Source organism: Notamacropus eugenii, chromosome 7 (assembly GCF_028372415.1).
Source record: "Notamacropus eugenii isolate mMacEug1 chromosome 7, mMacEug1.pri_v2, whole genome shotgun sequence".
Taxonomy (NCBI): domain Eukaryota; kingdom Metazoa; phylum Chordata; class Mammalia; order Diprotodontia; family Macropodidae; genus Notamacropus; species Notamacropus eugenii.
Window position 1 is genome coordinate 148,070,516 of NC_092878.1, and position 23,133 is coordinate 148,093,648.

Consider the following 23,133-nt stretch of genomic DNA (forward strand, 5'->3'; position numbering starts at 1 on the left):
TAAGAGCAGTCTCACCTCCTCTGAAAGTTATTTTAGAACAGAGATAAATGTGAAATACCATGCATGTAAATTTCGATATAAGTTGAAAGATACAGATCACTGGCCAATAACAGAAGCTGCATCAAAATGCAGCTAAGCTCATACATGAGGAAAAAAAGTGGTCTCTTGGCTATAGTACTAAGAGTCAAGGCTTTGAATAGGTCTTAATATGCATTTATGAAGGGACTTATTTCTCAAAACAACCTTGGAAAGTAGATACTATTATTATACTCATTTTACAAATGAAGAAACTAAGCCAAACCTCTAGAGGTTAAGTGACTTGCCCAGGGTCACACAGCTAATAAAGTGTCTGCAGTCAGATTTTAACTGAGGGCTTCTTGACTCCAGATCCAGGGCTCTAACCACTGTGCAACCTAACTTCCTCCTTTGTGTAGAAGGAGCCTAGATCCATATCAAGACAGTTCCAAAGGTATTTTTGGTTCATAAAGTACAATATTCTCGACTCCCACCAGCATGCTTTCTGAGAGGAAGTGAAGAGTCTATGTTTCATTAATATAGGAAAGTCATCCCTGTTGCTCAATCGGTTATCCAACTAATCTCATTTTCCCCACGATGACTATATTTTACTCTTCCTTTTTATTTCCCATGCTTTCTAAAATGGAAGAGATTCACAGTTGACATTCAGTATATATTGTTTGAATAAATAAAAGACTGTATCTGTATATTGTGTTTAACCCCTCATACTATGTATGTCAAAGAATTTAATCTAGGTATCTTCTTTCAATGAGGTGGCTAAATTGGACCCTAGGGAAGTCACTTAACCTCTGTTTGCCTTAATCCACTGGAGAAGGAAATGGAAAATCACTCCAGTATCTTTGCCAAGAAAACTCCATGAACATTATTGGAGTGTTATGGTCCATGGGGTCACAAAGACTGAGATACAACTAATCGACAACCATCTTATTTCCCAGCTTTCTAAGGAAGAATAGAAGAAGTCCACCCTTATTCATCCCACCTTGGCCATCATACCCACCATGTGATTGACACTGGTGAATGGTGTGTTGTCAGTGATGGTCTCAAAGGGAGACCTTGCCCCGTTGCCATCTGTGGGTGTTGCTACTTCCCAGCTAAACCGGACAGAGGTCTGATTGATTCCAGCTTCCGTGCATCGTTCCTTCATGATGGAATATTTGGGGAAATGAGGGTCACAAGGAGTGACACAGACCAGTGGGTAGCCTGGGGAGGGTGATTTCTTGACCTCTTCCTTGGTCACTTCTTCCACATGGTCATAGTCGGCGAGCATGACCACCTGCAGAACAATGAAAACAATGAAGCTTCAGGGGAGCTTGAGCATCAGGAGTGTGGGTTGGACATCCCCCCCGAAAGCATCCCATAAATGACGTTGTCTGTGGAGTCAGCATCTTTGAAACTGAATAGGAATCTGTGAAAAGAGGGCGCCCTGAGAAAATAGTAGAGAGCAACAAACGGTGAAGCACAGCTAAACTTAAGCCTTTTCATATCTCTAACCCAACTATTACATCATTTGTCACATTTTGGAGACAGAGCTACATTGGGAGTCAGGCAGATCTTGGTTCAAGTCCAACCTCTGACACACACTGCCTGTGTGACTCTGGGAAAATCACTTAACCTCTTAGCTCCCTGGGCAACTCTCTAAGATTGTAAGTAGTAGAGAAGGTGGCAATCCATATCACTGAAAGAAATTCCCTCACCAAGGAGCTCCCTAGGGAGATGAAATCTGGTCCCCCCCAAAAACCCATTAAGCTATTAGCTCCATAAGAATATAGATATAAACCACAATAAATAGCTACATTCTTGCACAAATAAGCACGTACAAAATAAATACAAGGAAATTGCCAGTGCGATGTCACAAACAGCTGAGAAAGAGGGATCAGAAAAGAAAAGGTTTTACACAGTAGGAAGGACCTGAGATGAGCTAGAAAGAAAGAAGAGGGGATGAGAAAGGAGTGTGTTCTAGGAATCCAGAGTTAGCCTGTACTAGGGAATCAGAATGGGAGTTTAAGTGTTGTGTTTGAGAAACTGCAAGAAAGTAGAAATAAACATTAGTTAAACACCTACTGTGTGCAAAGCTTCATGCCTGATGCTGGTGGCAATAGAGGTAAAAAAAAAAATGACAAAGTTTCTGACCTCACCCAATGTCTCTTCTTTACACTAAGAGCAAAACGTTGCCTCATACGTCAGTCACTTCAATATCCCTTCCCCTCTCTCCCCTTCCTCTCCTCCTCCTTCTTCTCTGTTCCCCTCTCGTTTTCCTTCTCTCCCCCCTCATTTCTCTTTCCTTCTCTCTCTCCCTCCCCCCCCCTTTCTCTCTCTCTCTTTCTTTTGCCATGGTGAGAAAAAAACTTACAGCCATTCTCCAAATAATGGTAATAATGATGTTCCATTGGTTCATATTTTCCTGGTACAGAATTTCAGAGTGCAAGATAAGTCATTTCTTATGATTTAGACTTATTTCTGATGAGCTAATAATTTTATAGGTCTTTGGACCACATTTGTGATCTCATCCATCCTGAGAACTCACTTGTACGAAAACGCCTTCCACTGACAGATTGCCACCTTCTTGCCTGGGAAGGAAAGAGTAAGTTCTCTGAGGGTAGAGCCCGTTTCCTTTCCATCTTTGTATTCCCAGCACTTAGCCCAGCACAGAGTAGGGACTTAACAAATACTTGTTGATTAATTGGTTGAATTTAAGTTAACTGAAGAAGCAGAATTTACTCCCACATTTCTTCATTAAATGCCAAAGTTACCATAGCAGCCCTTCATTAATTCCAGTTTCCCACTACTTCTTTATCATGTTCAGTTCTAAGTTAGAAATATAGTGACTTACTTTAAAAACAGAAAGATCTGTGAGTGTTTATAAATACATGGGGCAATATCCATGAAGTATCTTCTAGTCTTACCTCCTTTTTAAAAAAAAAAAAAAGAGTTAAGTGACTTGCCCAGGGTCATACTGCTAGTAAATGTCTGAGGCTGGATTTGAACTCAGGTCCTCCTGACTCCAGGGCCAGTGCTGTATCCACTGTACCACATATTGCCGAATTCTTTCACTTTTTGCACTATCGAAAATAAGGCTCCTATGACTTCTTCTGCAGTAAATCAAAGGACCTTCTCTTTCCAAGTTCCTCCTTCCTCATACATACGTCCTGGGAGCTATCTGGCAGAGAAGGCTTTCTTTCTGTTGAGTCACTTACAATGGGTGGTGCTGGTAATATGAGACTCCCAGCAGCCTCTTGGTCCAGTATTGTCACGGTGGCAGTGGTCACGTCACCAAGGACTGCTTCCACGGGGTCATCAGGGCCCAGGACCAGGGAGAAGGACTCATGCCATTCTCGATCTTCATTAGACAGAATCTCCACTTTGAACAGAATGTGATCCACTCCTGTATCGTGGAGGCAAAGAGAAGGTTGGTAAGGACTGACACGGCTCTGCGTTGAGCTGTTTTATATACACTTGGTTTTGACCAATTGTCTTGCTCCGACTCAAAATGAAGAGAGCCCGTTCGATAGACAAAACTCCACTGTGGTAGAAGCTCGGAAACATTCACCTGCTGATGTATTACTTAACACCATATGAGGATTAATGAGGCTTTTCTGATGATAGCTGGATGCAATAAAAATCTATCAGTTGAAATAGATTCTACTGTGGCTACGTGTCTCCATTTAATTTTTTCTCTCTTTTACTAATGTACCTCCTCATATTCATCCCCTAAAGAGTATCACCTCTTGGAACTACAAGATTAGACTACCCAGATAGGAAAATGGGGACCTCAAGGCAGCTGGACTCCAATGTTTAGAAAGGGCAATGTCAATTTTCTAGGCAAAGCAAGATCTACCTTTTCCTCCAAGCCTTGTCTTGGCGGGAAGGAACAGTTGTGCTTCCTTGGACCACTGCTGCCCACTCCCACTGCTCTACAAATGGCAGCAGGCACACCAAACCTAGGTGACTCACACCTCATTATTAAACAGCCCTAAAGAGCAATTCTAAACCACACAGTTACTTTGGCCAGCTATAACTATCAGGAGGGCTATCAGTCTCGCTAGCTTGACCCCACTCATTCTTCTCCTTCTCTCAGCTTCTGCGTCTGTTATAGCTTCCTGTGATAGATACTGTGTGGAAAACCTATAATGTGAGGACACCTAACATCAAAGTTTATATTGCTTGGTAAGCCCCAGAGGGCAATAAGTGAATGGAAGGTAGAAGCTGGGTGTGTTCTTTATTGGTCAGTAAAATTGTATGCTCACAAAATTGTATTCTTGGCCAAAATTTTATGCACATACATATACTTATATATTTATAAATATACATGTGTATGTGTGTATACATATATATGTATATATATGAAATTTTGGCCAAGAATACAAAAATATATATATGTGTATGTGTATATATATGTACACGTATATACACACATTTATTATTATATATTATATATATTTTGGTCAAGTATACAGTTAGATATATAATTACATATATGTGTGCATGTGTGTATATATTATACGTGTGTATGTGATATGTGTATACATGTATAAGATTTTGGCCAAGAATACTATTTCATGAGCATGTAATTTTACTGAACATTAAGACATGCTCTCTCTCTATGAGTACATATGTACATATACACACATATGTACACATACATATATACATACATATGGAAAGAGAGAGGGAGAGGGAGGGAGGCAGGGAGAGACAGAGAGAGAGAGAATGACAATGACAGTGAGAATGAGAATAAGAATGTTTTAATGCGAGGGACCTAAAAACCTCTTTCTCATTATTTTTGCTAAATTACTATTAAATTTTTTTCTGCATATACAAATGCTTTTTAGATATCATTTCTCTCTATTTCCTTCCTCTACCTAATCCCTTCTTTCAATGTAAAATATGCCAAATGCACACTTCTCCAATGAACAAATCCCACATCTTGTGGTTGCCTTTTCATTACCAGGACTGAACTTCAGGACACGGCTCTTGGGGTAATAATCCACACCAGACTGGGCGGAACCATCTCGAGTGCTGCAGCGGACTCTGGAAGTCCGATTCTGGTCTCCTTTCCGGATCACTTTGATGTTCAGAATTGCAAGAGCATCTGGCCCAGCAGGCTCCCGGACCTGGTATGCAGCCTCTTCAAATTCAATAGTTGGGGCTAAGAAAACAAGATTGGGGGGGAGGGGGTGTGAAGGATCACAGAATCTCAGAGCTGGAAAATCACCAAATCCAAATCAGTCTAAACATGATTTCTCCATCTCCATCCCTGGTAACATGTTGGTCTTTGCTTGAAGACTTCTAGAGGAGAGAAGCCAGTACCTCCCACATCAGCCCCATCCTACACTTGGGGACAGCTCTAACAGGAAGTTTTCCCCAACATCGAGCCTACATTCACTCTTTCCAATTCTCCTGCTTCTCCCCTATGACACCAGAGAGAATCAGGCTAATCTTTTTTCCACATGAAAGCCTTCTAAACATTTCATAACAACTATCTCCTATCTCTAAATTTTCTTTTGCCCAGGCTAAACATTCCTAGTTCCTTCAGTCGTCCCTCAGATGGAATGACTATGAGGCCCTCAACATCCCAGTTACCCTCATACATATGCTGTCTAGCTTTGCAATGAATTTTCTGGCACATGCTTCCCAGAGTTGAATATAATACTCTAAATACAGTCTGACTGGGCAAGGCATAGTGGGATTGCCACCTCTCCTAGTCTTGGTCATTAAATTAGCTTTTTTGACTGTCATATAATGCTGTTAACTCATATCAAACTCATAATCTACTAAACCCCAAATCTCTTTCTGATGAAATACTACATAGTCATGATTTCCTCATCTTGTCCTTGTGCGGCTGATTTTTTGAACTCATATGTGAGACTTTAAATCCATCCCTATTCAATTTCACCTTATTAGATTCAGCCCAACACTCTAGCCTGCCAAGGCCTCTTTTGGATTCTGATTCTGTCATTCACTGTATTAGCAATTCTTTCCGGTTATATGCCCTCTACAAATTTGATGAGCATTCATTATGTACCTCTATCCAAGTCACTGATAAAAATTTTAACCAGAACAGGGCAAAGTACAAATTACTAGGGCAGAGGTTCCCAAAATTTCTTGGTTCACAGTGTCCTTAATGTCTCAGTAATTCTTTTCAAAGTGCCCCTTGGTCAAAAGAGATTCCTAGACATTCATATCATTGTGTTTCCCTCAAAAATTAAAACCCCATGATGGTGCCCCTGTGAGTCTACAGCATATAATTTGGGAATGTACCTGTAGTGGAGACCTAGAAAGAATGCTAGATTCTGAGTGTGAGACTTGTTTCTTTAAAAAAAAGTTGATAACTATTTCAACAGAATTGGTTCCCTATTTTTTTATATTTAAAAATAATATTTTGAGGAGGGGTCTATAGGTTTTACCATACTGCCAAAGGGACCCATGATACACAACAAAGGATTAAAGACCATGGACAGAAAGCTAATTCTCCCTCATTTTATCTCACAGAACATTTTTTGTCCCTCTTATCCACTCACTTATTTTGCATTGGATGTGTGTCTATATGGATGCAAAGTGAAACAAGCAGAACCAGAGCACTGTGCACGGTAATAACAATATTGTACCATAATCAACTGGGAATGATTTTGCTATTTCCAGCAACATAAGTGATCCAAGACAACTCTGAAGGACTTATGACGAAAAATGCTATCATCCCCAGAAAAAGAACTGATGGTGTCTGAATACGGATCAAAGCATACTTTTTTTCTTGGGGTTTTTTGTCTATACTTTCTTGGGGTTTTTTGTCTATACTTTCTTTTATAACATATCAAACTCCTTGCCTTCTCCGTGTTGGGGAAGGAGGGAGAGAATTTGGAACCCAAAATTCTAAAAAACAAATGTTAAAAATTATTTTTGCAAGTAATTGGGGAAAAATAAAATACTAAATCAACATTTTTTAAAAAAGATTGTGTGTCTATGTCTCATTAGCTTATAAGCTTCTTGAAGACCTGAACCATGTTTGCTTCTTTTTCTTTTCCCTAACCCTCACAAAGTACATAACATATAGGAAACACTGAATGTTTGTTGAATGAATCAATGAATGAATGAATGATTTTCCCCAGCCCTCAGAAAGTGCATAATATATAAGAAGCACTTAATGCCTGCTGAATGAATGAATGAATGTTCTTCCTTCATAATGGTCAGCCTTCATAAAGTATATAATATGTAGGAATCACTTAATGTTTGTTGAATAAATGAAATACAAAAAGTTGATTACACATAAAGTTATGTAGGACCAAGGGTAACATAGAAATCTATCTTTACTATTACCAGCTAGATCTTAGAGCTCAAGTTTGAAAGTGTAATCTAATCAGGAACTATGAGGGAGAGAGTGAAAGACCTCTCTGGAAGTCTCTTTTCAGTTTTCTATCTGCTACAATGTCATGGTCTTCAACCATGAGAATAACTCACAGGAGAACGCCTTACTGACCAAGAACTCAAGATCGACTTTCCCTCAAGTTCTCCAACTATCTTGCCTTTAGAGAGGACAAGGGTTAGGTTGAGGATTAAAACATGGATCTCCCCTATTAGATGTAAGTCCCTTGAAGGCAAGAATTCATCCATTCATCACTGCATCATTCTCAGTGCCTAGCATGATACCTTTCCCATGAGCAGGCACTTAATAAATGTTTGTCATTGTGAAACTGCCCTTTGAACTCCCAAACTGTTTCTTTTTCCTGATTCTCCCCAATATCTAAACCTTTCCATGTTGGCTATGAGTACCTACTCACTCACCATCCTCTCCCCCATCCAGTAATAGAAGTCTTAACTATGACCCAAACAAGCCTGTGTCATTCATTACAGTTATAACTTACTTAAACAATTTATTTTTAATTCATCAGATGAACCAATGTGAGCAAGGAAAGCTAATCAGTTATCCAAGACCCTTTCCAGTCTTTCAAAGCAAAGGAAATGTTGGCCTCAGGTAGGTGAATTCTATTTTCAGCAACATGACTGAATTGCCATATGTTCGGAAGGTGCCCATTTCCCTCTTTGTGGCCCACAGCTTTTCAGGGCTTAAAAAAAACCATAACAGTACTCAGAGGTTGTCAGGACATGGGGAAGATTGATTGGGTAATTAATAACTACAAAGTTCTTTGAATGCCTTTTAGCAACTTGGAACCAACCTTTGAGAAAGTTGTCATTTGTTCCCCAAAGTTATATAAACAAGCTGCTGTAATGTACTTTCAAGAGAACCTTCTGACTCCAAAGCACTTCTAATTTTTAATTATGTGAACCCCATTACATTCCTGTTCAAGCCAGAAATCACTAAGGCACGTTTTTCTTACCATCTTCATCGTTGGATATGGTGATGGTGGCCATGTTGCTCTTCCCTATTCTTGCCCCACTCCAGTGGTTTCCAAGAGGATGGCCAAGGTAGACCCTGAACTGTTCCTCTGGTTCGAAAATGGAGTCATCATTGATATAGACAGTACAGTTCTTCACCTATATCAATCACACGGATTCAGATATGAAAAGAGGGTTCAACGACCTCCTGCACATCTTTGGAAGATTATTCTATTATGTGGATACCTGCAGTACCACAGAAACAGATCTAAGGAAATACATACAGGAAGAGCCAAATGCATCATTTGCAGAAGAGAACATGTAAATATTCTTTGGTATTTTTCTTACTTCCTAGATTTAATGCCACGATCTTTCCTGCTCAAATTCAGAGAGATAATAGAGCAGGATGGGACCTGGAGGTCTTCTAATCCCACCCCCTCATTTTCTAGATGAAGAAACTAAAAGTCATGGAGGTTGAGTGACTTATCCCGCCCCCCAAAATCATCCAGGAAGAAAGCATCAGAGCAGGTGATTTGAAGCCAGATCCTACCCACTGATGGTGGTTAGTTAGGTGGCACAGTGGAAAGGGTGCCAGGCCTAGAGTTAGGAAGATCTCTGTTCTGATCTGGTATCCTGAGCCACTTCTTAACCTCTGTCTGCCTCAGTTTCTCCATCTGTAAAATGGGTAATGACAGCACCTACTTCCCAGAGTTGTTGTGAGGTTCAAATGACATTAGAACTGTAAAGCACTTAGAACAGTGTGTGGCACATAGGAAGTACTGTATAAATGTAAGCTATGGCGATGATGATTTCTCATTTTTAACTCTGTCATAAATAAAGAACAGAAAATAAGGAAGGAAATAAGCATTAATTAAGAGCTCACTGAGAGAAATATTCATTTTACAATTGAGGAAACTGAGGCAGGCAGAGGTCAAGTGCCTTATCCAGGGTCACACAACTCATAAATAAATCTCTGAGGTTGGATTTGAACTCAGGTCTTCCTGCCTCCGGGCTCAGCACTTAAGCCACTGTGCCATCAGTTGCCTGCAGGGGCCTGTCAGAATATAGATGCTTATAAGACATTCAGTTTTGATGACTTTAAATGGCAGAATAGATGAATGGGGAAAAAATTATTTATTAAGGTTGATCTGGACATGGGTAGAGGCCTGCAGAGGGGTGGTATCTGTACATAAGCCACAACATATTCATGAGCTTGCTTAGAAATGAAATAATAACTTTTATTTTCTATCAGTTGAAGATTCTTACAATTAAGAGAAAAGACTTCTTTTATTTTTTAAATGACTTCAGATGGTAATGTAGAAGCATTTCCTAAGTCGTATTGGTTGTTGACAAGAACACAGCTCAGGGGGCAGCTAGGTAGTCCAGTGGATAGAAGACCAGTCAGAAGGACCTGAGTTCAAATCAGGTCTCAGACACTTAATAGCCATGTGACCCTGGGCAAGTCACTTAGCCCCAATTGTCTTGAAAAGAAAAAAAAAAAAGAACACAGCTCACTAAAAATAGGCATGGATGGGAACACGCAAAATAAATATTCTTATGTGGGTTGCAGGCAAAAATGTTATATCAGAGTTTCTGAGAGAACTTCAGCATGATACTTTCTTAGGTTATCTCTTCTAATACTACTTGCATTTTCTTATATTCTCCAATTCACTGGTCACTTTGGAATAGGTGGAATACCCTTTGCTCCCCCATTGTCATTTCTAGATTCTCCCCCTACCACCCTCACTCACCAAATTCCTCTCTTTGAGGTTCACATTATCCAAATTTATCACAAAATCCAGACCCTGGTGACCATTATCTACTGACTCCTGGGACATTCTCCTTTTTTTCTCAGTCCTTCAGCGTTTGACTCAGACTCCCTCTCCACCACCTGGTATCAAACCAGAGGGTTTGGAGTACGTGATAGAGTTCCTCCAAACACCTTGACCCCACTAGTTCCTTGGTCTATCCTATGACCTACTCTCCCACTGCTCCTCAGATACTGTAAGGATGGTCATCTTGTCAATGTTCATGTCATATGTTTATAAACTCCCAAATTTGCTGGGGATGGAAGCTCAATTCCATGTGGACAGTCTCAGGCAGGTAAAGGTGGGAACTTCTAAATCTTAGAGTTCTCATGAGGCCCCCCATAAAACACCAGGGAATCGAGGAGTGAGACCGAGCAATCTCGTGTATTTCCGCCTCTTCCCGTGAGAAACGTGATGGGAGGAGCATCCCCCTCGAGACTGTCCCGGATCTGGACACCTATTGTTATCTAACAGGCACGGTATTCAGGTGCAAATTATGCGGCCGGAGAGCTTAAGTAGGGTCAGGAAAGCCCGAAGGCGCTCTTAGCGCGGAGGGGCCCTGACAGGACAGAAGGCTCCGTTTTTCCTCTCTTCGCTCTCCCCTCTCACCTCTCTCCCCACTTCCACTTCTGCTTTCATTCTCTTACTGTAAGATCTTACCTCCTTGGGAGACCCCTCTCTCCTAAGGAAGAGTTCCCCCTGCACATGTAACCAAGACCCTGAATAAAGTCTAACCCCTGTTCAACTCCGGAGAGTCTCTTCTCTTATACGTTTATCCGGTTTGGCCAGCCAAAGACCTGCGATAGGTAAGGTAAGACTCGGGTAGCCCTCAGGCCTCTAGGCCTGGCACAAATTCTCTATCTGATAATAATCTCCTAGTATTCCATCTCTTTCTTTTTCTTATTACCAACGCCTACCTTGAAAGAAATAAGAAAATGGCTATAGGTGCTGGGTGAAATCAGCCAGGATTTTCCTATTTCTTTTTAATCTGTTCCTCCTTCGCTGCAATCTTCATCTCTCAGTACACCATCATCCCTTCTCTATATATACTCTCTTCCCGTCACACTTTTGACCATTTCAGCTTGATATTCTCTTGTCCTACAGCCAGTCATATCTTGGCAAACCTCAACCCTGGGTTACTGTCACTATCTGTTTCCAATATTCTAACTCATAGGAATAGCTCCTGAAGAGAGCTGGAGAAAACCATAAACCACACACTACAAATTATGTTATTTAATATCAACTGGGTAGCTACAGCAAAGGGATCCCTTGATTCCTCCCTAATTCTCATTCATCACATTCACTTTTCCAAAATATTCTTTTCTCTCCTCAGGCCTCAGTGACATCCTCCTTTCCCCATCTCAGCTGAGGACCTTGCCTTAGAAAAGGCAAAGTATTGAAGTCATTCATCTCTGATAGCATTTTGTACTACCTCATCCTTCATATTAGTCCTTGATGAAGGCCAAAGGCAGCCCCTTGACAATCCCTCGATCACATCCCCTCCTCCCATTTTCTCCAGAAGACTTCCTCCATTTTCATCCCCACTACCAAAACATCTTCGATCTCCCCCTATTTACTGGAAGAGAAGCAGAATTGCAGTAGCTCAAAAGAAACATGAGATGTGCAAATTCAGTCATCATTACTCCAAATGTTCACATGGACTATGTTTTGCCCACTCTGTGGTAGAACATTCCAAGCTGGTATTGATCTGATCAGTCACAGTCAGACACACTGCACCTTGATTTCAACAGAGTGATGTCATTATAAAAGAGTATCCTTTCTGCTGGGTACAAACATGTCCAAATCACTCCTAACCTTAAAAACTCTCAACAGATCCTGCCATCCCCACAAAGCTGGCATCCCCTTATCTCTGAATCCTCCCCTCAGCTCAATCCCTCAAAAAAAAAAAGCCAGTTAAAATCAAAGGTCTTGGTCTCAGTTGTCTCATTCTCTTTTAAATGCTCTTTAGTCTGGTCTACGACCTCATTACTCAACGGAAACTGCTTTCCCAAAGCTACCAATGGTCTCTAAATTGCTACATACTGGATGTGGACTTTTTCTCAAGCCTCATTCTTCTTCTCTGTAGCACTTGACATTTGATATTCTGGATTTGAACTCAGGTCTTTCTACACTAAAGCCTAGTGCTCTATCCACTGTGCTAACCGGCCAGCTCCTTCATATTATGGGAAGTATTAACAATAAGTTCCTAGACTATAGAGAATTAGCCAGAGTTCCCATACTTTCCCAAAATAAGCATACCAAGGCTGAGAGTTGTACGTCATGTGGTCTCTTTAGTGCAACTCACCTTTTCCCCTTTCAGAAATGTGATACGTGAATCATCTGAATTCCTCCTCTCCTCAAAGTCTGCCATGACTTGGGCTGTTTGGCTCTGGCTGTAGCATCTCACCGAGGACTCATAGCTCAGGTCTCCACTTCGAATGATGGGAATGTGCAGAATGCCATCCTTTTCCTTCACTAGGTACAAATCCTTAGCAAACTGCATGCTGGGCACTGGAAGGATGGAGGGAAGAACAGGGTCCTCATTAGCATCTCGGGAGGTTCTCTGTGGTCACAGTACCTAGCTACAGAACCAGCGAGTGAAGAAAGAACTCATCAACTGCACAGTGGGATGGCAGCAATGAAAACCCACATAAGCAACATGGGACATGCCACATCTGGCCCTCAAGGCAGTTTTTTCTTACAACGAGGAACATTTGGAATAAAATGGGGCAAGAAGAGCATGTGGTTTCTCAAGAACATGGGGCTCTTGGGAGAAATGGGCTGCTGTCACCGGGTGACTTGTTTTCCAACATATACATTTATGTGCCATTTTAAGGAAAGATGATGTATATTTCTTACAAATAATAGCAGTTTACACATATACATATTGCTTTAGGGTTTGCAAAGTGCTTTATAAACATTATTTCAGTTTATCCTCACAAAGACTCCAGGAGGTCGGTGCTATTATCATCCTCGTTTTACAGATACAGAAACTGAGACTGAGCAAAGGTTAAATGACTTGTTGAGCATGACAGCTAGTAAGTATCTGAAGCTAAATTTGAACTCAGGTCTTCCAGACTCTAGATACAACGCTCTAACCATTATGCCACCTAGCTGCCCACTAACACCTCTGTGCATATATTCCTGGCATTTCTATGATGACGTGTTTTCATTTATTTGTCTGCTCCTTGGAAGCTGGATCTGTATCTTGTCATCCTTTCCTCTCTACGGTTCCTACTACAAAGTTCTATGCATTCCAGTATCATAGATTTGGAGCTGGAGGGGCCTAAGATGGCATCAGATAGAAGGTTTTCATTTTACAGATGAGAAAACTGGAGAGCAGAGAAGGGACGTGGCTTACCTAAGGCTAGGATAAGAACCAGAGCTGGGAAATGCACCAAGATTCTGACTCCAAGCCCAGTTTTCATTCCACATTGCCATCTGCCCCTGGACTATCCCTCAGTTCAGATGAATGACTGACATGCTGCTGACTCCTGGCTATCCTTTGAGTTTGAAAGCATTTGGATAGAAGTAATCATCAAGGGCAGTGGCCTGAGGGGGTATTTAGGATATTGCAGGGACTGCCGAGCCAAACCTTAATATGACCTATATATAGTCTAGTCTCTAGTGCAGCAAGTCCCGTTATGACCTCTGGAGCCTGCTAAACCTGGAAACGTGGGGTGAGGAGGGAATGTCCAAGCATCACCTAATCCTGTTTAGAAACATTGGGAACACTCTGGTTCATTTACCTAGAACACATATAATAAGGGCATGTAAAGGTTTGTGGTGATGATGCCAACTCCTGCCTTGAAAGAGATGAGAAAAATGACTCTGGTTTCTGGATGAGATGAAGTGAAGCTGAAACTTTCACAGAGAGAGGTTTGCTTACAACTGTTTACCCAGGACCCTGGCTGTTGTGAAGCTGAGCTGGCTACTATCGAATCAAAGACAAGGGCAAAGGAAAGTGATAATGTTGATCGTGTTTGATCAATGAACCAACCAGATGGTGGGACTTGCTCTTAAATTTCTTATTGTTTACCAAGGAACTGAGACAGTATCTTGTACATGGTAGGGTCTTGTTTAATCAATAACTCACTGATCTTCTTAATAATATTCTGAGTCAATGTCAACTTCAGAGACTATGATAACACTGAAATGTGTAAGATTTTTGTAAGGTTAGTCAGTGAGATTTGAAAGGACACTTTCAATATTCCTTCAAGTTCAGGGGGAAATAGTTGACAGATGGTATGGTTGTATAAATAGGAATGTGATTGCAGGCAGGAACTCTGAGGTTATTATGTTACTTAGCACCACTCATACCATAACTAGGGTACCATAGGAAGCTGGGTGGTCCAGTGGATAGAGTCTTGGACTTGAAGTCTAGCAGAAGTGCTGCCTTAGACACATACTAGTTGTGTGACCCTGGACAAGTAATTTTAACCTCTGTCAATCTGTTTTCTCATCTGTAAAAGGAGGACAATAATAGCACCTATTTCCCAGGGTCATTGTAAGGATTAAATGAGACATTTATAAAGTGCTTTGTAAACTTTAGAACGCTATACAAATGTTAGCTGTCATCATCATCATCAATTCTACTTCTGTACTCTACAGGTAAAGAAGGATTTGAAGACAGTCCAAGGAGAGCCACAAAGATAATTAAAGGGTTTGGGATAACATCTGTGGTTAAAGATGAAAACTGTTTAATTTGGAGGGGACTCTAGTGGTCTTTAGGTATGGGGTGAGGACTCTGAGTTCAAGTCCTGACTCCAGCATATATTGGCTGCATGATCCTGGCTAAGTCACTTAATCTCTCAGTGCCCTGCCAAGATTATGGTTTACAGAAGAGGTACCAAAGTGTACATTGGTGAGGGGAATCTCCTGACTAGGAGTTTACCATACCAGTCTAGATTATAGGTCTAGACTAAAACATATACGATATACACACAAACATGCTCAAGTATACATATATATGTACATATGTATATGTACTGTGTGTAGGTAGGTACATGTATTACCTACACATGTATTGTATGCATACACATATTTGTATACATGTATATGTGTGCCTGTGTGTACATATATATGCACCAACATGTCTATCTATGTCTAACACATGTTTAGTTTACATATGCAGTACATTCAAATGTTTGCCTACATGTATCATATGCAGTACATTTGTACACGTGTATGCTGATACAAATGCACCTGTATGTACATTTGCATATGTATATGTTGCACTATTGTACATGTGCATATATGAGATGGTGAAGATGATGACAGAGACAGAGACCATGAAGACAACCACGATCTATCCACCTCCAGTGACAACTGCAGAGAAAATGGGCTAAAATGGGACCATTTTAGGTTTAGATTCTAGATTTAGGTTAGCTAAAAGAAAGGACTTAGCAGAGGTAACTGTCATGGAATGCAGGGGTCCACTGAAAGAAGTTGGAGAATGTCCTTCTCCGTGAGACCCGAAAAACCGTACAGATTCATGTTTGTTGAGAAATTGGACTCATTCTTCCTGAAGCTTAGAATACAAACCAAATGAAGTTCAATACCCCAATAGACATGCAGCATGTACTATGTACAAAGTACCATGTATGCTAGGTACTGAGGGGAAATCCTGGGATAAATTACACATGGTTTCTATCCTTGAGTGGTTTATAATTTGGGCTCTTCCAATCCTATGATTCTATGAAACATCAAAGTCAATACTCAATGGGATGTCAATAAACAATAAAAGAGCATTTGCTGTGTGTATTAAACACAAGGGAAAGGAGGAGGAGAGAAAAGAGAGAGAGGGAAGTGGAGGGAAGAAGAGAGTGATGGAAGCCATAGTAGCATTAGTGGATATATATATATATACATACATCTAACTACACACACACACACATATATATATATATATATATATATATATATATATATATATATATATATATATATATATATATATATATATATATATATATATATATATATATATATATATATATAAAACAAGCGATATTGTCTAGGAAGCACTAGATCAACTACTAACATACTCCAAGAGATAAAAACAAAAGAAAGGAAAGAAAAGGAAAATGAGAGGAAGATGAATTTTCCCTTACTGCAAAAAGACAATGTTTAAATCCTCTATGAAATGAAAAAACCCAATCCAGTTTTATCTCTCCCTCCCCCTTCTAATCTTCAATCCTAGAAAACAAGACCTTTGGCTATAGCTGTTCTCCACAAAAATACTGTGTTCATGGATTATTAAATACAGTTACAATGTGTTGGGTTTTCTCTCTTTTTTTTTTTTTGGCCATGAAATAAAACCGTTTTCCCATCCCATTCATGAAAACTTTGAAGGAAGTGTGGAAATGTTGGATTCATCGTCTGAGGAAGCTCCTCCTACATCTTACCATCTTGAAATGTGTCATTGATGGCAATGATGGCTTGGAAAGGTTTGGTCATCTCTGCCCCTTGTGCCGAGCTCAAGAAAACCACAAATGTCTCCAATCCTTCGATGGCGGGATACTGAGCATCATCCAAGATGACCAACGTGCAGTACTAGCAGAAGATAAAAACAAACCTTAACAAGGACCTACTGTTTGGAAGACCAAAGGCTAGATGATGGAATTTTCTGTGGCTACTCTTTGATCTGAAACTTGGAAAAGGCTGTTTTCTTTATTCCACCCTTCCCAGGGTTCTGTTCTCAGGACTCCAGGTATAAAGACATCATTGGCTATCTCTCAAGGGGGAGTACTGGTTCTAAGACAATGAAACATATTACTGAGGTGCAGTGGAAGTTCCTTCCATCAAGGTTTTCTTGGTGTCTGGTTTCTGAAGAAAGTAAAGACTGGAAGGATACAAAACAAATGTCATCGTGCCTGAATGAGAGTGCCATGATAAAATGATGACTTCATTAACTAACCAATTAACAAGTATGTAATTAAGTGTCTATTTCATCTGAGTTCTCCAACCTTCTGACATTATTCTCTGGTGATCACCATATTCCCTCACCTGTTCAGTGTCACCAGGCTGAAATTCCACCTTTTTAGAGCTTGGGATATAGTCAACCCCGGGAGTAGCAGAGGGTGGGTCAGAAGGGCGGGTCGCACACCACACTGATGTGAAAGTGGAGAGATCAGTCCCATGCCGGACAACTGGGATCTCCACTGTGCCTATGGTGAAAGCAACACAGATTTTTGGTAATGACCTTGAGACTCCATGGTTTTTCTAACAGAATGGCCATTCTATACTTAAGAGTTAAGGAAAAGGTAAACCATTCCAGTATCTTTGCCAAGAAAACCCCAAAATGGGGTGACAAAGAGCCGGACATAACTGAAAAACATGTCATATTAGAGAAGGCCACATGCTCTCATAGCTACTTTTAATGTTAACAAAAAAGGGATGAAGTAGGGTAGCATTATTTACCTGCATCTTCACTGACAGTGTATGTTGTGCTGCCCAGGGACACAGTGGAGGCATCATTGGGGCCCCCAATGAACACCTTGGCTGAAGCCACACTCCCAATTCGGGCATTGTCAGAAGCTCCTGCTAACGCAATTTCAAATTCCTCTTCCTCCTCATACTCGCTGTCATCAATCAGCATGACGTCACAGGTAGAAGTGGTGACACCAGGTCCAAATATCACACGATTCTCGGATGACATTCCCCTTGACTTAAAATCAGATCCTGATTCTAGAGCATAGAGGCTGCTTCCCCTAGCTGATTTGGGGATGGTGTAGCAAATGGCAGATATGATGCTGCTGGAATCTCCTGAAATAGAAAGGTTGGGACAACCAAAGTGTGAGGATGAGTATTTCCTAAATCTTCATGTAAATCTTTGGTAGCTCTGGTATAAGTCTACAATCCATTGGATATCTAATTCCTTCAAAGGTCTACTGGGAAATTTCCTAAGTTGTGGCTTCTTTCAAGGTCAAATGACTGCAGACCATAAACCACTTGAGGATTCGACCATTTTATCCAGCTGCCAGAGATGGATTTCCCATTGAGTGCTCTGTTAATTCACAAGACTCATTACCCAATCCCCCTACCCTCCATCTACAAGCACAGTACTTGGAGAGATAAGGGACATATTCATTGCTTTAAAAGAGGCAAAGTACTTGTCTCCTGGAGGTAGTTCTCAGTTCACAGGTTTTATGAATCTACTTCTGCAGTTAAACTCCCATAAAGGAAAGAGCTTACAAAAAAAAATGCATGTTTGTAGAAACAACTTTCCTTATTTTCTCTCTATTGTTTCTCTTTTATCAGCCCATGATCAGGTCTGGGTTGCGCCCAAAGAAATCAATGAACCTGTCTCGTTCACCAAATGGCAACACCGTCGCTTTATGGAGCGTACAATATTTGCTACATTAATTTCTAGTCAGCAGATTCAATAATGAACCTAACAACCATTTAAAACAAAATATTCATTCTCTTGGCATCCCCGTGGCTTTCAAGGGGATTTCGTTCCTAAGAGATTTTATTTTATAATATCATAAAATCATAAATTCCCATAATTTTAGTTTTGATTTTTACCATGAATGGTTTACCACAGAAAGGCAGCATGGTGCTGTGGAGAGAGCTCAAGTCAGACTGATCAGGGTTCGAATCTTGCCTTTAACATTGATTAGCTCTGTATCTTTGGATAAATCACTATACCCTTTTGAGGCCAAGGTCAAAGATTAGCAACCATGTCCCTAGGGTCAAATCTGGCTGTAGTCAGTTTTTGTAAGCCTCAGCAAAGAATGTTTTTGTTTTTTTTTTAAAAAAAACAACATTTTAAGATGCAATAAAACTTTATTTAAAAATGTAAAAACCATCCTTAGCTTGGAGGTTATACAAAAGCAGGCAATGACAAGCCAGAGGCCATAGCAACCTTCTGAGATACCCACTAAATTACAGAGGGGTCGTAATCCACACTGATGAAAGGAGAGCCCAAACTGAAGAAATCCCAGTCTTGGACACCAGACACTTGATTCTATTTTCTTTCCACCGAGCTCCTTCTCACAGGATTGCCTTGGAATGCATTCTTTTACCTCTGAGCACTAGAGAGTCAGGTCAGCCTTAGATATAGTTGCTTCCTTTCCCAGAACAAGGCAGAAAACAATCTATGAGTCAGGTTGCTGATAGAGAGTAGATTCTACTGATTTTTCTATTTGCCCTGGGGAACTGGGGGCACAGCTTGTACACATTTTTGGTAGGCACTCATCTGGTGTAGCCTGTCTGCAAGGCTGAATGAAGTGTACAGAGGATCTGTAAGAACATGCACAAAATGGAAGCTGTCTGCATACTGCTTATTCTGTTGAAGGGGAATAATTGAGGGAAGAATGGTATTTTTGGAACCCAACACTATTATTTTCTATTATGTTATATCCAGGCCCTTTTATTTAAGGCTCCAAAAGGCCTAGAATGAAACATCATTACGCTGCTGAGATAAGCAGGTGATAAATATTTTCTGTGCTGTTTTAAAGATTGAGAAACTAGGACATTGAAAGCTCTGCTCTTCTCTATAACGACATTAGTCCTCATTATTAGACACTGTGAGAGAAGCAACATTGACTCATTCATCCTGGTTGAGTCCTCTTTGAGTCCACTAAGGGATGATCTAGAAATAGCTACACTAAAGTGAATATGCCTTGCTGAGAGCCAGATTAATTTCCCAGCAACACCTTTTGGCACAGGAGAGAATCTAGCTTAATAAGATAGATTTGACCCAGACCACACAGAGAAGCAACAATAAATAACAGAATTTGAAATAAACCTAGGTCTCCATGACTCCATGCTAGCGCTTTAAGCTGATAGCTGCCACATGATAGCAAGAATGCTCATGGACACACCTTTTCTTTCAATAGGTGCAAACAGGAACCCAGCACTCTCATTGACCCGGTAGATCTTCTTATCAAACTGCAATGTAGGTTCGTCTTCGGTGTCATTGATAATGACCTTGGCCTGGGTGAATTCTCCCAGTAAGGCATAAGCCGGCATGCTGAGCTCCACAGTGAAGCTTTCGATGTTCTCGAATATGTCATCGTCATTAATTACAATGGTGCAGGATTTTGTGTCTTCTCGTTCATCAAACTGTACCTGTCATTAAGAGAGTGATGAGGGGTCCACATCAGAAACCTGTAACAGTCTCCCCTAGTAACAAGCACCCCCTGATTCCTCCTCTCTCCTTTCCAGGTACATGTATGCCTGAAAAATGGTCCTGGGAGGTGAGACACTAAATGCAGAAAAGAACTGGATTCTAGCTCAAGCTCTGATACCAACTTACCTGGCGTGATAAAAGAGTTTCTATTTCCATACTTCAGCTGCTTCATCTCAAAAATGGTAACTACTTTACAGAGACCTTCTAATCTTCATTATTAAAAATATAAGATACCTTCTAATTTTCAAGTTATGAAATATGTAAGATGGTACCTCCTAATCACAAAGTTATAAAAAATATAAGAAGGTATCTTCCAATCCTCAAATTATGAAAATACATCATATAATTAATTCTATCACCTTGGTCTTCGATGAGTCACTTTGGACATTTCTGTGCCTAGAAAGGTTCCCTCTTGCTCAAAATAACTTGTGCTACTTATTTGAGTACCAGTTTCCAAGGCATGTTTCTTTTTTCTTCCCCCAACTCAAAAACAGACTTTAGTTTTGACTTTAAAATAAAAGGAGAATGAAGCATGAACTTACAGAAATGAATTTGCATAAGATGGACTGAAGCTTTAGCTAATATTTCACTATTAAAATAAGCTAGGTCTAAAATAGCTGGAATACAATCGGCACAAACATAGGCAATTATTTCCTACAATGAACACAATGAAGGAATCAATTATCATGTAACAAACAAGATGATAAATGAGACATTTTCATCAGTCCCCCCAAACTCTTGAAAACTCCTAAAAAGAGGAATTACAGTTGAATCCCCAGGATAAAAGAGGGACGTAATGATCAGTCAAGACCAGAGAATGCCAATCCACACAAAGTAACTCCTTCATCAGCATCTATGGTCCTAGTAGAGAACAATACAAGGCATCCATGAGCTTATGCCTGGGACCCACTCTGAGATCCTTTCCCAAATCTCTCAGCCTCTGCCAACCTTCCCCATGGGCAACAAGCAACCAACAATGATTCTGGCTAGTCATGTGGGGGAGAAGGATCATGATAATTTCAGCATCAGGCACCCCAAAGTCAGAGACCTGCCAAGACTACAGAAACTCTTTCCAGAACACGCTTTCCAATCCTAGAAAAAAGTGGCAGATGCTGACTCAGGTCAAACAGAAAGAGAAAGAATGATAGCCAAAGGAAAAACTAGATTGGGGGGCCAGAGTGAATGGCTGTCTTAAGGAGAGAGGACTGAAACTCTTCTGGAGTCAGTCTTGCCCCAACCCCCAGAGGCTAGATAGGGTTGGTGAATCAGAAATCCTACAAGATGAGAGGAGATAAAGGAAATTTTTTAGACTACTGAAGGAGGATTGTTCCCACTATCAAAGTGGGGAGAAGGTAAAAAAGTGAGTGATGGGTGAATATAAAGAAAAAAGACTGAAATCCAAAGATGTAAAGAAGAAGAAAGTTATATAAAAACCCAGAGAATAAGGAGATAAATTTTTTAAAAAGATCATAAAACTAGAAGAAAAGATGAGCACTAGATCCTTAAAGAAATTCAAAGCTCTCTTTAAAAATATTCTAAAACAAAGGAAAATGGACCAATGCCAGATAAAACACAGAACCCTGTGGACTCAAAAAGGAACATGGAACAAGAAGCTACTGCAAGGTATTATTATGCAAGATCTAAGAGAAAAGAAATTCACAAGAGAAGAAATTAGGAAGGAGCAAAAGCTGGAATTGACTACTCTTAAAATATAAATAATTATTAGATTAGAAGAAAACTGCAGCTTCCAAAGAAGTAGAAGATAGATGAACAAATCTGGAATGCAAAAGTAGTGAAGTAGATGGAAATCTTGCAAAAGAGAAACAAGAGACAACAATGTTAAAAAAAAAAAAAACCAACAACAACAAAAAAAAACCACATGTACTCCATAAAAGCCAAAAGTCACTAATCTCGAATATAGGAGGTGCAAAGACAACTTAAGGAAGATAGGTCTCGCAAAAGAACATGACAAATTGAAAAACCTGAAAATCATAATATATACCTAGAATTTCTGAATACCAAAAAAAATACCAATAGAAATAATCCACAAATCACTTCTGGGCAAGGGGAAGGAACTTTTGTACTTCATTCAAGATGCACAGTGATTATATTTAACAGTTCCAATGATTATCAATAACTTCTGCCAAGTGGTCAGGAGAAAGAATTCCAAATATAAAGGGAAGGGAAATCAAAGAACCCAACATTCATTCGTGGTTTTATATGTGTGTGTATGTGTATATGTGTGTATGTGTAATATGATTTAAAAGTACTATCTAAAGCCAAAGGCTACTATTAAATGCATTAAAGAAACACTGGCAGCTTTCCCAATAAATACAGAAATAAAGCAAGGATGATCTCTCACCCTGCTAGCCTTTGACACAATTCTAGAAATGCCAGCAAAAGCAATAAGATAAAAGCATAAAAATGCCAGTTGTCAAATCTTGGTGTTTCTAACTTCACAACATCTTTCATAAAAGTCCCCACTGGACTCACTTAGGCATCACCCTAGTTCATGCTCTCATCACCCCTCAAGAGCCTTCTAATTGATTTCCCTGCTCCCCCCTCCAGTCCTATCCTCAGCACCAGTGATGTTAAAGTCAAAAAGAAACATATCCCTGTTGGCTGCACGTTAACTTAGAAAATCATAAATTAACATTATCTATGTTGCATTGCATCTTTATTTTGCTAAATATTTTCCAATTACATTTTAATCTAGATCTTTGGGAGTTTTGTGGTTGATTGCAGCAGACCACCAGTTGCATATTTCTCCTCCACACAAGTGACAAAGGGATTTACCTAAATCTCCCTGGACTGCCCATGACA

The 23,133-nt window shown here is 40.1% G+C and overlaps 1 protein-coding gene across 3 annotated transcripts in view; it reads right to left on the reverse strand.

Annotated features, from left to right (window-relative positions):
* The window catches only part of FRAS1 (Fraser extracellular matrix complex subunit 1), a 469,972-nt gene that overhangs the window by 33,828 nt on the left and 413,011 nt on the right, over nt 1-23,133 (reverse strand). For all 3 annotated transcript variants that reach the window (XM_072623600.1, XM_072623599.1, XM_072623598.1), the window contains 9 exons: nt 20,003-20,249; nt 17,595-17,939; nt 17,181-17,341; nt 16,580-16,727; nt 12,478-12,683; nt 8,367-8,523; nt 4,982-5,182; nt 3,231-3,418; nt 1,034-1,309 (listed from right to left, as the gene is read on the reverse strand). In XM_072623600.1, coding sequence (XP_072479701.1) covers nt 1,034-1,309; nt 3,231-3,418; nt 4,982-5,182; nt 8,367-8,523; nt 12,478-12,683; nt 16,580-16,727; nt 17,181-17,341; nt 17,595-17,939; nt 20,003-20,249 — 1,929 coding nt within the window. The remainder of the gene's footprint in view (nt 1-1,033; nt 1,310-3,230; nt 3,419-4,981; nt 5,183-8,366; nt 8,524-12,477; nt 12,684-16,579; nt 16,728-17,180; nt 17,342-17,594; nt 17,940-20,002; nt 20,250-23,133) is intronic.